Source organism: Budorcas taxicolor, chromosome 20, assembly GCF_023091745.1.
Source record: "Budorcas taxicolor isolate Tak-1 chromosome 20, Takin1.1, whole genome shotgun sequence".
In the NCBI taxonomy this organism is placed as follows: Eukaryota; Metazoa; Chordata; class Mammalia; order Artiodactyla; family Bovidae; genus Budorcas; species Budorcas taxicolor.
The window spans coordinates 11404386-11419225 of record NC_068929.1 but is presented as its reverse complement, the minus strand read 5'-3'; the positions used below and the strand labels follow the sequence as shown (position 1 = coordinate 11419225).

General features: G+C 43.7%; 1 protein-coding gene across 1 annotated transcript in view; it reads left to right on the top strand.

The window, feature by feature from the left end:
- The first annotated feature begins 312 nt into the window (after positions 1-312).
- The window catches only part of ARHGEF28 (Rho guanine nucleotide exchange factor 28), a 133524-nt gene continuing 118996 nt past the window's right edge, over positions 313-14840 (top strand). The window contains exon 1 of the mRNA XM_052659172.1: positions 313-397. Coding sequence (XP_052515132.1) covers positions 313-397 — 85 coding nt within the window. The remainder of the gene's footprint in view (positions 398-14840) is intronic.

Below are 14840 nucleotides of genomic sequence, written 5' to 3'. Positions count from 1 at the left end.
ATTCATTTGCTCCCAGTGACCTTCTGAATAACTGGACTGCGGTGTACCTGTGCCACTCTGAGAGGCCGTGCTTACCTCCTTGTACTTTCTCGGTTTGGCTTGAATATTTACAGCCTCCTTCTTGGTCTACATGCCTGAATGCCTGAAGGAAGCAAAACATTTATTGCCTCTCCCGCCTCGGTGTTCGCAGCTTTCACCCAGCCCCATCCCTTCCTTTTACATCACACGGGAGACTCGCCTCCTGGCTGGGGACGCCCCAGTTCTTCCCAAGTCTCTGCTGTCGAGTCTGTTTGATTTCATCCAGACAAAAAGATGGATTCTGACTCGGACTCGCCTTTTAACTACTCGTGGCCTTCCTTCCCCAAAATGAAGATTCGACGGAGGGCGTCCAAACAAGGTAGCTCATGGGATCTTTTACCTCTCCTGGAGCCAAGGCAGGCGTCTTCCTCTTCTTACCTTTCTTTTCCTCATTGCTTTGCAGAACTCTTTCTGATGGAGTGCATGTTTATACGTGTCTTTGTAAAACTCTCACAATATGTGTTTTACAGTAGACCTCTGAAGTAAACCCACTCACTCTTCTTGTGTTCCTTTCACTTGAAACTTACCTTTGTGCTGTATTGTGCTTATGCTATTCCCTTAAAAAAAAAAAAAAAAACAGGGAGCTTAGTACAAGGTAAATGTTTTGGAATCATTTGCTCAGAGTTACCTTGGCGTTCCCTTGGCAGTAAGAAGTCTTGTTGATTTAAAAGTGTCTGGTCTTTGTGGGATTTACAGAGATCTACGTGTGCATTCAGTACCCAGTTTCTGCTGTGTTTGTGTTTTAGTTTTCAAGTGTGTGCTAATTAAAAAAAGTTATTTTTTTTCTTAATACCTGAGAAAGTTCTCTCTTTTCTATACTACTTTCTTGATTTTGTAGATGCTCTAAGGAAGGGATTTTAAGACAATTAATTTCAGCTAAAAAGCCTGTATTTCTCCAGGGGATGCAGTCATATATTAAAAAGTTTATTAACAATAATTACCAGTATGCAAAATGCTTTACTGCCTAAGAAAGAAGAGCTATTATTTGCAGTATGATTAATGATGGCGTGGCTTCACACTGCTTATTCCCCCTCACCTGCAACCCACTCTCGTGGTGCAGGTCCTAGAAACCAGGAGATAAGATGGTCTTAGGGAATAGCGGAGGTGGCCTGAGTATCTGGTACACCAGCCCCAGCATGTGGGGATTGTTGCCTTCTCAGGCTGATCAAAGCTACAAAGGTAGTGAGCAACCCTTTCTTGTCTTGTGGACGAACTTTGTGTGGTTATGTTTTTAATTCAAAGAGAAAGAAACATTTTTGTGAGCCTGCAAGCAGAAGAGGTATTTCTGAAAGTGGGCTATTGTTGTTGCTTTATCCTGGGTGGCGGGGGTGGGGGTGGGAAGGACAGAATCATCTGAGAACAGAATGACCCGCCACACTGCCCTCTGCTTCTCCTGGGGAAAAATGGGGGCTGGCAGTTGTCCATGTACCTGATTTACTTCAAGGACTTTTCCTTCTAAAATAAAAAGAGGGGTGTGTGTGTGTGCATATGTGTGTGTGTGTGTTTGCGTGTGTGTGTGCGTGTATGTGTGTGTGTGTGTGTGTGTGTGTGTGTGTGTTTGCTCTTGGTCTGAAATCAAGACTCCCAACCCCAGGAATAAGATGAGCTGACTCTACAGGAGTCCTAGAAAGCCTCACCCTGAACAAACCTCTCACACTGTTCATTGCCATCCTTGAAATTCTGTCACTGGGGACTTAAACCATTTGTACAACATTCTGTTCTAAAATTTAACTGATGCTTCTTTTGGGGTAAAGAGCCATGATTCAAATGTGACTTACTATTAAATAGTTCGGGGGTGAGGGGGAGAATCTATGAAGAACAAAAGCGTGTGCGTGTGAAAGCAAGCTCAGATGCCAGTGGAAAATGGAGTAAAATGTTAACGATAGGTAAGTCTGGGGAAAGGGCAAGTATTAGTGTTCTTTTTGTTATTTTTATTCATTCAGCTTTTCTGTAAGTTTGAAATTATTGCCAAATAATTTGTTTAAAACTTTTAAATGACTTCTGGGACAGGAGCTACACCAGGTCCTTAATTCTTCAGAAGGAATATTACTAGTTCTGGTGCATGGAGAACTTCTTGAGGGCAGGTAGCAGTTCTGTAAGACTCCTTAATCTTTGTGCTAATTCTCACTCAAATTTGGGGAATAATCTGTTTTATATAGTCTTATATTTAAATGTATTGCCTAGCTGGTGGGCAGGATGCCAATGTTGTGGGGGGCCTAGGTAGTCTAACAACCTGAAGAGTTGTGAGATTAATGATTAGGAGGCCGATGGAGAACCCTCAGAGTCCAGTGGAGTTGTAGGGAATGCATTAATCACATGCTCCTTTGAAATCCAAAGTTGGAGCATAGCCAGTTTGAACTCCAGCAGAAAGTCATGACATAGTTATGTATAAATTAAACTCGATTCAAGTGAAAGCAGGTACCTGAGATATGAAAATGATTAACTATTTGCTGCTAGTAAACAAAGGACAAGTGAAACTAAGGTGGGTAGCAGAGAGCTGGGGATTGTCAGTGTCCCAGGCTTCCTTCTTTATTAAATGGTGATGACCAGGTTGCAAAGGATGGCTTTGGGCACACTGTTTCTAATGTCAGCTGAGTGGAATCCCAGAACCAAAAGGGCCTTAGGGATCACAGGGCCCAACCACCTCATTTTACAGATGAGAATGATGGGATCCAAAGAGTGAAGTGTTAGGGAATTGTTTGAGTGCTCAACAAGCACATCCAGTGTGCCAGACACTTCCTAGAGGGTGGATGAAGTAGTGAACCAGATAGATCCTGTCTCTGCTTACAAGGATCTTAGCATTGGAAATGGATCATCTCTCCTGGCAGTAGAAGAAACACTGAGAAACCTGATTTTTTCAGCGCTGTGGCTAGATTGTGATGATCTATGCTCTCTTATCCCTTAGAAAATCATCTAATTATTTCTCCAGGCTTTAAGATGTCTTGAGTTTCTTGCTTATTCTTTTCTTCCTTCTAATCATCACCAACATCATTCTCCGGATGTAGGTTCTGGTTTCCTGGGAAATCATGAAGAAGGTATTGAGAGCTTAGAATTTCTGGCTTATAAGCAAACCTTTCATATTTGGTTAGAAATATTTTTTATTCCCTCTTTGTTTTCTGTGCTGATCCTCCTTGTTAGTATTCTCTGTCTTTTAATATCCCCTGCTGTCCTTATCACTGTTCTTTGAAAGACACATGCACATATTACTGGCTTGTTTAGAGAGATGTGAAAGTTTAGAGGGTGTAGTAATAAGAAGAAAGTTGGACTAGCAGAAATCCATCAGTACTTATATATTAAGTTAAAACTGCAACTAGTACTTGTCTTCATGTCCTCCTAAGGAAAGAGAAGAGAATCTAACTTAGAAGTAGGCCCTTTGGAAGGGACTGATGTCTAGAGGGTAATGTGATGTAAGCAGGGGGTGAAAGCAGTTGAAACCAAACTGCCCCACAGCTATTCCTGGGGTTCTCAAAGTTGCCCTTGGCATATCGTGGGCAGCCCCAGGACAGGCTGTCCTGGGAACCTAGTGGTTAATAATTGGAGTGGGTCAGAATCCATGATTGCTTGCTTCAAGGACTCCAGGAATGCCTGGATTTTTATTTTGTTGATTTCAGTAGGAGGTTCAACCAAGAAACAATATTTATTCATGAGAAATTTGAAACTGTAGGGATTGGCTTTTCCCTGTTCCCGGTGATTCTTCAGTCTTTCCACCGCATCTTTGGTGTAAGTCATCAGGCCCCAGTAAGTGCGGAGCTGCTCTTCTCTTTCTGCCTTTCATTCGCTTAAGCCCTGTGTCTCACTCTCTCCTTTTCCAGTTCCTGTCCATCATAGACTACCTGCAATGCAGAAGACCCAGGTTTGATGCCTGGATCGGGAAGATCCCTGGAGCAGGAAATGGCAACCTACTCCAGTATCCTTGCCTGGAGAATCCCATGGGCAGAGGAGTCTGGCAGGCTACAGTCTGTGGGGTCGCAAGAGTTGGGCACGACTGAGCGACTAGGCACACACACATAGTGACACAAAGTGTGAAAGACTGCTCTTTTTTTTCCCTTTTTTTTGCTGGTGCAAGAGGCAATGCCTGGATGAAAACTAATTGACCTTGGAGAGCTTAGATAGCACCAAACTTTCTGTAGTCATAGTCAAAATAACCAGTATGTGTGTACTACTTTATTAATCATAATAACCATTGTTTACTAAGCTGTGGTGGGTACTTGACACTTATAACATCTGATTCTCAAAATAATTCTCTGAGAGATATTGTATCTGTTTAACAGTTGAGGAAACTGAGGCTTAAAGAGTTTTAAAGTTATTTCCAAGTCCCTACCAAGAAATGCAGATAACAATTACATGGTAAAAATGAAGAAAGGAAAGAATGAATGGCACTCATTCATTGTGTTTATAAGGTGGTTTGCACATGTGTTATCTCGTAAAAGGCCTGTATGTCAGATATGGTCATCATCTTCATTTATTAGCTGGGGGCTCCGAGGCTCGGGGGCTTCCCCTCTGGCTCAGACAATAAAGAATCTGCCTGCAATGCAGGAGACCCAGGTTCAATCCCTGGGTCGGGAAGATCCCCTGGAGAAGGGAATGGCTCCAGCGTTCTTGCCTGGAGAATCCCATGGACAGACGATCCTGGGGGCGGCTACAGTCCATAGGGTTGCAAAGAGTTGGACACAACTGAAGCAACTTAGCACGCATGCCAACTGAAGCAACTTAGCATGCATGCCTGCTGAGGCTCAGAGAGATGAAAAGAGTTGCCCAAGATTAGACTCATAAATGCAGAACCAGACCTACGACAGAACATAGTCCTTGACTTCAGAGGTTTTGTTCTTCCTAGTGTATTTTATCAGCTCTCAGTAGAGTAAAAGATGGTGAATTCAGTGAGTAGCTGTATTATATTAATATAAGCTGTAGCTTATAGTCAGTGGGTGCCACTGTGCCTCACGATCCTAGCTTCTCCCTGTCTTATGTATCTTGGACGAGAGAGAGAGGTGGCAGTGGAAACTCTGGGGAACACTCGGGGAGCCCCGTTTCCACTGTCTTGACACATCTTCACTCACATGTACGGACACACATCCCTCGTTTGAGGGAAGAGCTGGCGGATGACTGCCCTGTTGGATAGCCGGGTGAGGAACAGGAGAGGCGAGAGGAGCTGAAAAAAGGATGGGAGAGCAGAGCTTCCAGTGCATCTTGGAAGATTCCTAGGTTTGTCTCAGAGAAAGCTGAAGTCAGAGAGAGTGAGTGTGCTGGGAATGGAGATAAGAATCAGGAGACCACTGTCTTGGCCTGCCTCATGAGCTCATTTAGTGTTTGGAGAGCAGGTACTCAGTGTGAAAATTAATCCCTGACCCAGTACATATGAAAGTTATGATGGTATTTCAGAAGATTTAATGATCATTTTGAGATGTGAGGTACTCTTGTCTCAGGGGCTTACTTGCCTTCTTCCTCTTCCCTGCCCTCCCTTCCTTCCTTTCTTTCAAGAAGTTTTATTGAATACACACACTTTCATGGGCATATGTGTATTTCATCTAGAAATTCCCCAAAGGATGCCTGAATACCATAGGAGGAAAAAGTCACTACAGAAACTCTTATTAAGGAAGAGAAACAGTTTCCTAAAGGTGACATAACCTGCTAAGATTTCGTTGGCTCACAATGAAGATAGTATTGAACCTCATGCTGAGCAGTTTCAATTTCAGACGCTTCCTGGAGGCCTGCCTTTGTCAGCCCGAGAGAGGAAGGCTGTTGCCAAACCACATAGCTACATACCCCTCATGGCTCCCTTTAGTTAAACAAATACTTTGCCAACTATTTGAAACTGATTTGTTTCCTTTATTTTGAGTTAGTTCAAATTCTTAGGCAAGGTACAAGTCTGCATTAATCCCCGTCAGTGGAAAGGAGACATTATTCTAATTTATTACCCCATGCTCAAGAGCTTCGACCCTACCACTCCAGTTTTGGGGAAGGACCAACAGGTTGTTTATTCAGATGCATTAATTAAGGGAGAACTAAGGGAAAATGTGATAAGTCCTATAGGAGAGTTCAGGACAAATTATTGTTGAAGTTCAAGGTGAAGAGACTAGTTCAAGTTGAGGGTATCATGAAAGGGATGCCATTTCAGCAGCCTGTGGTGGAGTGGTGGGATTGTTTCCTTTGTGTGTGTTTGTTATGACTGCACTGGGTCTTCACTGTGGTGCATGGGTTTCTCATTGCGGTGGCTTCTCTAGGCACGTGGCCTTGGTTGTGGAATCTCCTGGACTAGGGATCAAACCCATGTCCCTTGGATTGGTAGGTGGATTCTTAGCCAGTGGACTACCAGAGAAGTCTGAAATGAAATTTTAACAGACTGTCCTTCCAAACAAGTGGCCAGAGTCAGATATACACAGAGTGTATCAAAGTGATGGACAATAGCCCATCTTTGTGTGCTGTTCATTCATGGAGCACAAAACACAAAGAGATGCCAAGTGTTGAACTGGCCTGGACAGTTGGTTCTAGTATTCTCCTGCCCTTCACTGCACAGCACTCTCATTCTTTAATGGGTGGCCCCTCCACTGCTCTGGGCATGGGTCCAAATGATGCTGCCACCTTCCATTGTGGCCTTGTCTCCCAGGATGCAGTGAGATGGGCATCCCATTCAGGTGGGCCAGTCACAGCCCTCCTCCTGTCTGGTCACAACTGTTGGCCCAGGGTGGGCACATGACCCCAAGTTGGCTAGTCAGAGTGTTTCCTTGGTGTTCTTCAAACTGGCATTTGGAAGGCGTATCTTCCTTCTTGGGTAGCAGTGCTGGAAGGGTGGAAATGAAAGCTCTTAGCTGGGAGAAACCAGTCTGTAGTAGGAGGAAATACTGCACACACGTAAGGATAAGCAGTCTTGTGGTGGGTCCCACTGAAGTCCAGACGTGCATTCTAGTCTCTGGGGGTCTATTGCTGCCTTGATTCTCATGGCGCCCCGCCCCCCCGCCCCAAGCTTGAGTGTTATATTCCTTCGTTTCTGGAGCTTCCCTCACATGCCTTCAGTACATCTCTCCCCTCCTCCTTTTACTTTTTGTTTAGCTAATTCAGGTCACTGTTTATCCCACTTGCAACTTGAAGTCTCTAACTCATCCTTCAAGACGCTGCCTGAGGGTCCTTTATTCTGGAAGCCTCCCCTGAATTCCCTCAATTTCATTGTTCTATCCTTTGTGCCATTGTGACTTGTGTATAGTTTTATTTATTTTTATTTTTTTTTAAATTTTTATTTTTACTTTATTTTACTTTACAATACTGTATTGGTTTTGCCATACATTGACATGAATCTACCACCGGTGTACATGTGTTCCCAAACATGAACCCCTCTCCCACCTCCCTCCCCACAACATCCCTCTGGGTCATCACCGTGCACCAGCCCCAAGCATGCTGTGTCCTGCATCGGACATAGACTGGCGATTCGACTCTTACATGATAGTATACATGTTTCAATGCCATTCTCCCAAATCATCCCACCCTCTCCCTCTCCCTCTGAGTCCAAAAGTCCCCTATACACATCTGTGTCTTTTTTGTTGTCTTGCATACAGGGTCGTCATTGCCATCTTTCTAAATTCCATATGTATGTGTTAGTATACTGTATTGGTGTTTTTCTTTCTGGCTTACTTCACTCTGTATAATTGGCTCCAGTTTCATCCATCTCATCAGAACTGATTCAAATGTATTCTTTTTAACGGCTGAGTAATACTCCATTGTGTATATGTACCACAGCTTTCTTATCCATTCATCTGCTGATGGACATCTAGGTTGTTTCCATGTCTTGGCTATTATAAACAGTGCTGCAATGAACATTGGGGTACATGTGTCTCTTTCAATTCTGGTTTCCTCAGTGTGTATGCCCAGCAGTGGGATTGCTGGGTCATAAGGCAGTTCTATTTGCAATTTTTTAAGGAATCTCCACACTGTTCTCCATAGTGGCTGTACTAGTTTGCATTCCCACCAACAGTGTAGGAGGGTTCCCTTTTCCCCACACCCTCTCCAGCATTTATTGCTTGCAGATTTTTGGATCGCAGCCATTCTGACTGGTGTGAAGTGGTCCCTCATTGTGGTTTTGATTTGCATTTCTCTAATAATAAGTGATGTTGAGCATCTTTTCATGTGTTTGTTAGCCATCCGTATGTCTTCTTTGGAGAAATGTCTATTTAGTTCTTTGGCCCATTTTTTGATTGGGTCGTTTATTTTTCTGGGATTGAGCTGCATAAGTTGCTTGTATATTTTTGAGATTAGTTGTTTATCAGTTGCTTCATTTGCTATTATTTTCTCCCATTCAGAAGGCTGTCTTTTCACCTTGCTTATATTTTCCTTTGTTGTGCAGAAGCTTTTAATTTTAATTAGATCCCATTTGTTCATTTTTGCTTTTATTTCCAGAATTCTGGGAGGTGGATCATAGAGGATCCTGCTGTGATTTATGTCGGAGAGTGTTTTGCCTATGTTCTCCTCTAGGAGTTTTATAGTTTCTGGTCTTACATTTAGATCTTTAATCCATTTTGAGTTTATTTTCGTGTGTGGTGTTAGAAAGTGATCTAGTTTCATTCTTTTACAAGTGGTTGACCAGTTTTCCCAGCACCACTTGTTAAAGAGATTGTCTTTACTCCATTGTATATTCTTGCCTCCTTTGTCAAAGATAAGGTGTCCATATGTGTGTGGATTTATCTCTGGGCTTTCTATTTTGTTCCATTGATCTATGTTTCTGTCTTTGTGCCGATATCATACTGTCTTGATGACTGTGGCTTTGTAGTAGAGCCTGAAGTCAGGCAAGTTGATTCCTGCAGTTCCATTCTTCTTTCTCAAGATTGCTTTGGCTATTCGAGGTTTTTTGTATTTCCATACAAATCTTGAAATTATTTGTTCTAGTTCTGTGAAAAATATGGCTGGTAGCTTGATAGGGATTGCATTGAATTTGTAAATTGCTTTGGGTAGTATACTCATTTTCACTATATTGATTCTTCCGATCCATGAACATGGTATATTTCTCCATCTATTAGTGTCCTCTTTGATTTCTTTCATTAGTGTTTTATAGTTTTCTATTTATAGGTCTTTAGTTTCTTTAGGTAGATATATTCCTAAGTGTGTATAGTTTTATAACAGGCATCACATTGCTGTATTACAGCTATCATTTACTGTCCCTTAACCCATAAGACACTGAATTCCTTGACATATTTTCATATTTCCAGTGGCTGGATCACAGAAAGTCAGCAGTAAATATGAAAGTGCATCGTGCACGGTTTTATACACTACACTCAGTTTTAATTTTGCCCTTAAACTTCTTATTTTATATTGAAGTATAGCCAATTAACAATATTGTGATAGAACCGACTCAGGCATACATATACATGTCTCCATTCTCCCCCAGGTAGGGCTTCCCTGGTAGCTCAGACAGTAAAGAATCTGCCTGCAATGCGGGAGACCTGGGTTCGATCCTGGGGTTGGGAAGATCCCCTGGAGAAGGGAATGGCAACCCACTCTAGTATTCTTGCCTGGAGAATCCCGTTAACAGAGGAGCCTTGGTGGGCTACAATCCATGGGGTCGCAAAGAGTCAGACACAACTGAGCGACTAAGACACAACACACACATTCTCCCCCAGGGCCCCCTCCCATCCAGGCTGCCACATAACACTGAGCAGTGTTCCCTGTGCTCCACAGCAGGCCCTTGTTGGTTATCCATTTTAAATATAAGCATCCATACCAAACTCCCCAACTATCCCTTCCTACCATGCTTCCCCTCTTGCCTTTATTTCTTTATTTTGTCCATAAGAGATCTGATCTTTTGAAGTCCTATCCTAGGCAGTGGGGAGGGGAAAGGATGTATTTTAGTTTAACAGAAAACTTGGTCTGATGCAATAATGAAAATAGTCATTTTTGATAACTGCTCGGTCTCTTTAAGTAAAATATCTAGTCTCTCAGATTTCCTCCTTCTCTTTTCCCTTTCTTGCCAAGCTGGTATTGACTGTGATTTCCTGGTGAGGGTGTGGGGAGTATGGTAATATGGGGGAGGAAGAGGCTCCATCTTTGACTGCCCTCTGGGTCCTCCTGGGCTCTGCTATGGATTTCCTGTCTTAGCCTCTTCTCTGAGGCACCTTGTTTTATTGGGTGTTCTGGCATCTGTGACCACAGTCCTTCAGCTGAATCTTTTCCATGGTGTTGATCAGGACCCTGTGGCTCTCCTTCCTGACTTGGCCTCGCCCTGGTTCTTTATACTACAGAGACCTGGGAATCTCTGCCCCTGGCTGCTGGCTCACATGTATCCCTAAAAATGTCTGGCACAGGGGCCCTTCCTTTGCCCCATGATGGGCCTGTGGCAGGCCACAAGAACTCACTGCAGCCACTTCCTGCGCCTTTCAGATGCCTGTGGGGTCTCGAGGAGCCTTGCTCAGCCTCGGGCACCTGGGAACAGCCCAGGAAAGCTGGCCCTGACCTCCTGCTTGACCCCGAGGGGCCTTGGTGGTGGTGGTCCTCGTGATGGGGTGGGGCAGCCTGCATGGCGATCGCATGCAGAACCCCAGTTGGAGTGGAGAAACACCCACCCACCCTCAGAGGAGCCCCCAGCCCAATTCACACTGTTCTCTGCAGGCAGAGAACCAGTGGGTCTTCTGCCTTAGATCTCTGTTGCCCATGCCAGTGGAAAGCCCTCGTTATGAATTGCAATAAGTCTCCTATTCAGTGGTCACTCAGGCTAACCTGCCCGAAGTTGCTCAGGATAATGGAACAGGATTCAGGAAGCAAGTAGAGTTTCCCAACCAGGAGACCCCTAGAACAAGTTGGAGGCATGCCAGGCAGTGCTTGGCTTCCATTATTTATGTGTTCACTAATTCAAAAGGTGCTTGCTAAAGACCCCAAATAAGCAAAAGGTGTTTGAAAGTTGCCGAGAGAGTGGATTTTAGAAATTCTCATCGTAAGAAAATTTTGTAGCTGTATGTGGGAGTGGATGTTAACCAGGCTTACTGTGATCACTTTGCAACGTATTCAAATAAGAAACCATTATGCTGAACACCTGAAACTAATGTTATATGTAAATCATACCTCAAAAAAAAAAAAGAAAAACGGAAATAATTTACATTTCAGTGGAGAAGTCTTTATTTTGCTAGTGGAGTTCCTTGTTTGTAGTAGAGCTCAGTTACTTTGGGGAGTAAGTAGAGCAAAAACACATGGTTCTAGGGCTAGGTCCTGGAGAACTGGAGCTCCTGGTGACTTTTGAAGTAGGTACAATCATATTCATGTGCCTGTATCTTTCCATAACATTATGCAAGATTTGAACCACTCATCGGGTTTCTTGTGATGATAACATACAGGAGCATCTGCCTTATCAGTCTGCCCATATGTTTTAATCAACAGTCACCTGAAGTGGCCCTGTCCATGTTCTGCCACTTTCTGTGAGGTCTTTCACTTCTGTCCTGGAGTTTGTATAACCTGTTAGTTTCTTTCCTCTCAGCTTGCCTGTTTTTTTCCTGTCTTTTGAGAAATTGGCTGCAGGCTTTGGAGAACTGCATCAAGGACAGGAATTGCTGATTAAATCAAATCACACCAAAGCCTGCACACCACACATGACTGAACATCTCCTTGATAGCTTGGGGGAAGCAGGAGCAGAGAAAAGTTATTTTCATCTTTGAGTCCTCCTTTTTCAAAGATAAACATGTGTTCTCTTGAGGGCTACTTTGCACTACTATAGTTAGGAATGAGGACCTGGGTGGGGAAAAAGCTGTAGCGTCTCTGAGCCTCTGTTTTCTTTTCCTCTTTTCCTTCTTTTTCCCTACCTCCCTTGGTGCTTCCAGTGTATTATGAGGGAAAAGGTTGGTTTTATTCCTCAATAATTTTGATAATTAGGCCTCTTAAAATAGAAGAAAGGGCTGCTTTCAGGATCTGATTTTAGAGTGACAAGTTGTAACTTGTTGTTTTGAAGGAGTTTTCAGCAGTGGTTCCAAGGCCGAGGGCTGGAAACAAGGTTCACCCCCAGCACCTCTAGATCTGATCACTTCCATTCTCAGCTGTTATAGCTGCAAATAGGGCTGATTGAGAGGCCTGATATCATGTCGAGCTCATGTTTCTTTTTTCACAGGATCCCAGGAGTATGAGGTGAGTTCTGAGGGTGAATTGGACATTTGGAACCATGTTTGAGCCACTGTAGTTTGGTAGATAAATGTTCCCTGGGTTCTCCCAGACTCATCTTGGTGTGAACTAGGTTTCTGAGTAATGTTGGCTTGTCTGTGACCCACAGGAAATTCCTGGGCTGAGGCTCATCTTGGAGTTTGGATGGTTTCCCTTTGTAACCTAAAGTCCAACTCAGAAGAGTGAGGCCAAGAGATGTTTCAGGTCAGGACTAAAGTTGGGTTAGCCGACAGGTTCGTTTGGATTTTTCCATAAAGTCATACAGAAAAACGTGAACGAACTTTTCAGCCAACCCTATATCAGGAAAACCCCCAGAGGGATTAGAGGAAGAATAGGCAAGAAGAGAAACGTTGAGTGTACCTCAACAATATTCATGAGCATTTGTGAGGGCAGCTTGGCTCTTTCCTCTGCAGCACCCTAGGACCACGGGTAGAAAAGACTATCTGTATGCGTTAGGATTTAGAGTTCTCTTTGAGTTTGGGAGGCAGTGAGCTGCAGTGAGAAAGGATGTTTCTGTCAGCGCTCTGTTTGCATTTGCTTCTATCGTTTAATAATGTCTCGAGGTGACCGCTGTCCTTTGTAGACCTCCTTGTCTCCAAAATGAACGTGGTAATACCTCCTGTGGTTAGGGAGAGTGGGGTTAGCAGGTATTTAAAAACAATACAATGAATGCTTGGGTAAAACATTTCCAGTGAACACATTTATATGCCTATTACCTGATATGGTTGATTTACTGATAATCTATTTTGCATGAGATCTCACAGCTGTTCATTCATAATAGGAGGCAAGTTTTTAAACCATGACTTAGTTTTTCCCCTCTTATTTTATTTGTAGAAATAGTTATCAGAAATCTAGAAATTACAGACAGGAAAGTGTTGAAAGTGAAAAGCCACCTGTGCTTCGTCCGTCACCTAGAAATAGAAATTAGCATCTTAGTGTATCTTCTCAGTTTTTCTCCTGGTTACCTTGCATGTGGTTCTGTGGGTAAACCAAATGAAATCATGTATTTACTATTGCATGAATGTTTTCTCAGCACAGATCACATTGTATTCTGGCAGTTGGTCTCCAGGGGCAGGAAGTGAAGAAATACATTGGGGTACAAGTCATACTGTAACCTATTAATGAAACTTCCTAATGGGAAAATACCAGACATTGCTCAAATACCAATTTCTTTGGTTTTCTAAAGTAGGATACTGAATAACTCCAATTATTAGATAAAGTCCTTTGAACTACCTAGGAGAATACCTGCCTCTCTAGAGTTGCTGTTTCCTAGTTGTGTGACCTTGGTAAGTTAATTAAATAGCACCAGTTTCCTAATCTGCAAAAATAACAAATAGCATGGCTTTTAATGGGTTGCTTTGGGAATTAAACAAGTTCATATATAAAAATCATATGGTGCTTGGTTCAGAGCTCTATCTGTGATAGCTAAAATAGTGACATCAAGCTGTGTAAGTATCCAATATGGTACAGGTGTCCAGTAGATGCTTGCTTCTCAAGTATCTAACTGTTGGCTTCTACTCTCTCCCTTTTAATGTTCCCCCCTCCCCCAGCCCCGATCATCTTCAAATACCTTTACTTTGCAAACGTACCTGTGTATGCATGCTCAGTCACTTCAGTCGAGTTTAATTCTTTGCAACCCCATGGACTGTAGCCCCCCAGGCTCCTCTGTCCATGGGATTCTCCAGGCAAGAATACTGGAGTGGGTTGCTGTGCCCTCCTCCAGGGGATCCTCCCCACCCAGGGATTGAACCCACATCTCTTACATCGCCTGCATTGGCAGGTGGGTTTTTTGTTTTGTTTTGTTTTGTTTTTTACCACTAGTGCCACCTGGGAAGTCCCATTATTCCTTTAAAAATAACCTACCTGATATTTTAAATGAGAGATTAAAGAGTAATATTTTTGGGCTACTGCTAGAGAGGGCACATCGATAGGGTCACACAGGAAGCCCTTAGCATCTGTGATGGTCTGCACAATGGGGTGTCTGTTTTCAGCTCGGACACCAACCAGAACAGTTACTTATCCTAACAGCAGGGGCAAAATGAGACTCTCATCACTGCAGTGTGGTAGATGACATGGAACAAAACGCAGAGGTAGCAGGCAGGAAGTGCCCAGAGGAGGAGGACAGCCTCGTGACTCTTGAGTCTTGTGGGGGGACCTCCTGGGGGTCGTCCATAGTGACTGTGCTTTGGGGACATCAGAGACGGAGGCGGGAGGCCAGAGGCCGAAGGCCAGGGAGCATGGGGACCAGTAGTCAGTAGACACTCAGTAAGTGCTGAAAAAGAGAATGAATGAGTAAATGGGTGGATGAATGAGAGGAATAAGAGAGTGACACTCCCATCACCACCTGGGGTAGTACAAGAGTAGCTGCTGCTGCTGCTAAGTCGGTTCAGTCGTGTCCAACTCTGTGTGACCCCATCCCTGGGATTCTCCAGGCAAGAACACTGGAGTGGGTTGCCATTTCCTTCTCCAATGTGTGAAAGTGAAGTCGCTCAGTCGTGTCTGACTCCTTGCGACCCCATGGACTGCAGCCTACCAGGCTCCTCCGTCCATGGGATTTTCCAGGCAAGAGTACTAGGCAACAGGAAACCCCTCAGAATCAGAGAAAACCTTGCCAGACCATAAGAGAGTGGTTTTTTGTTGTA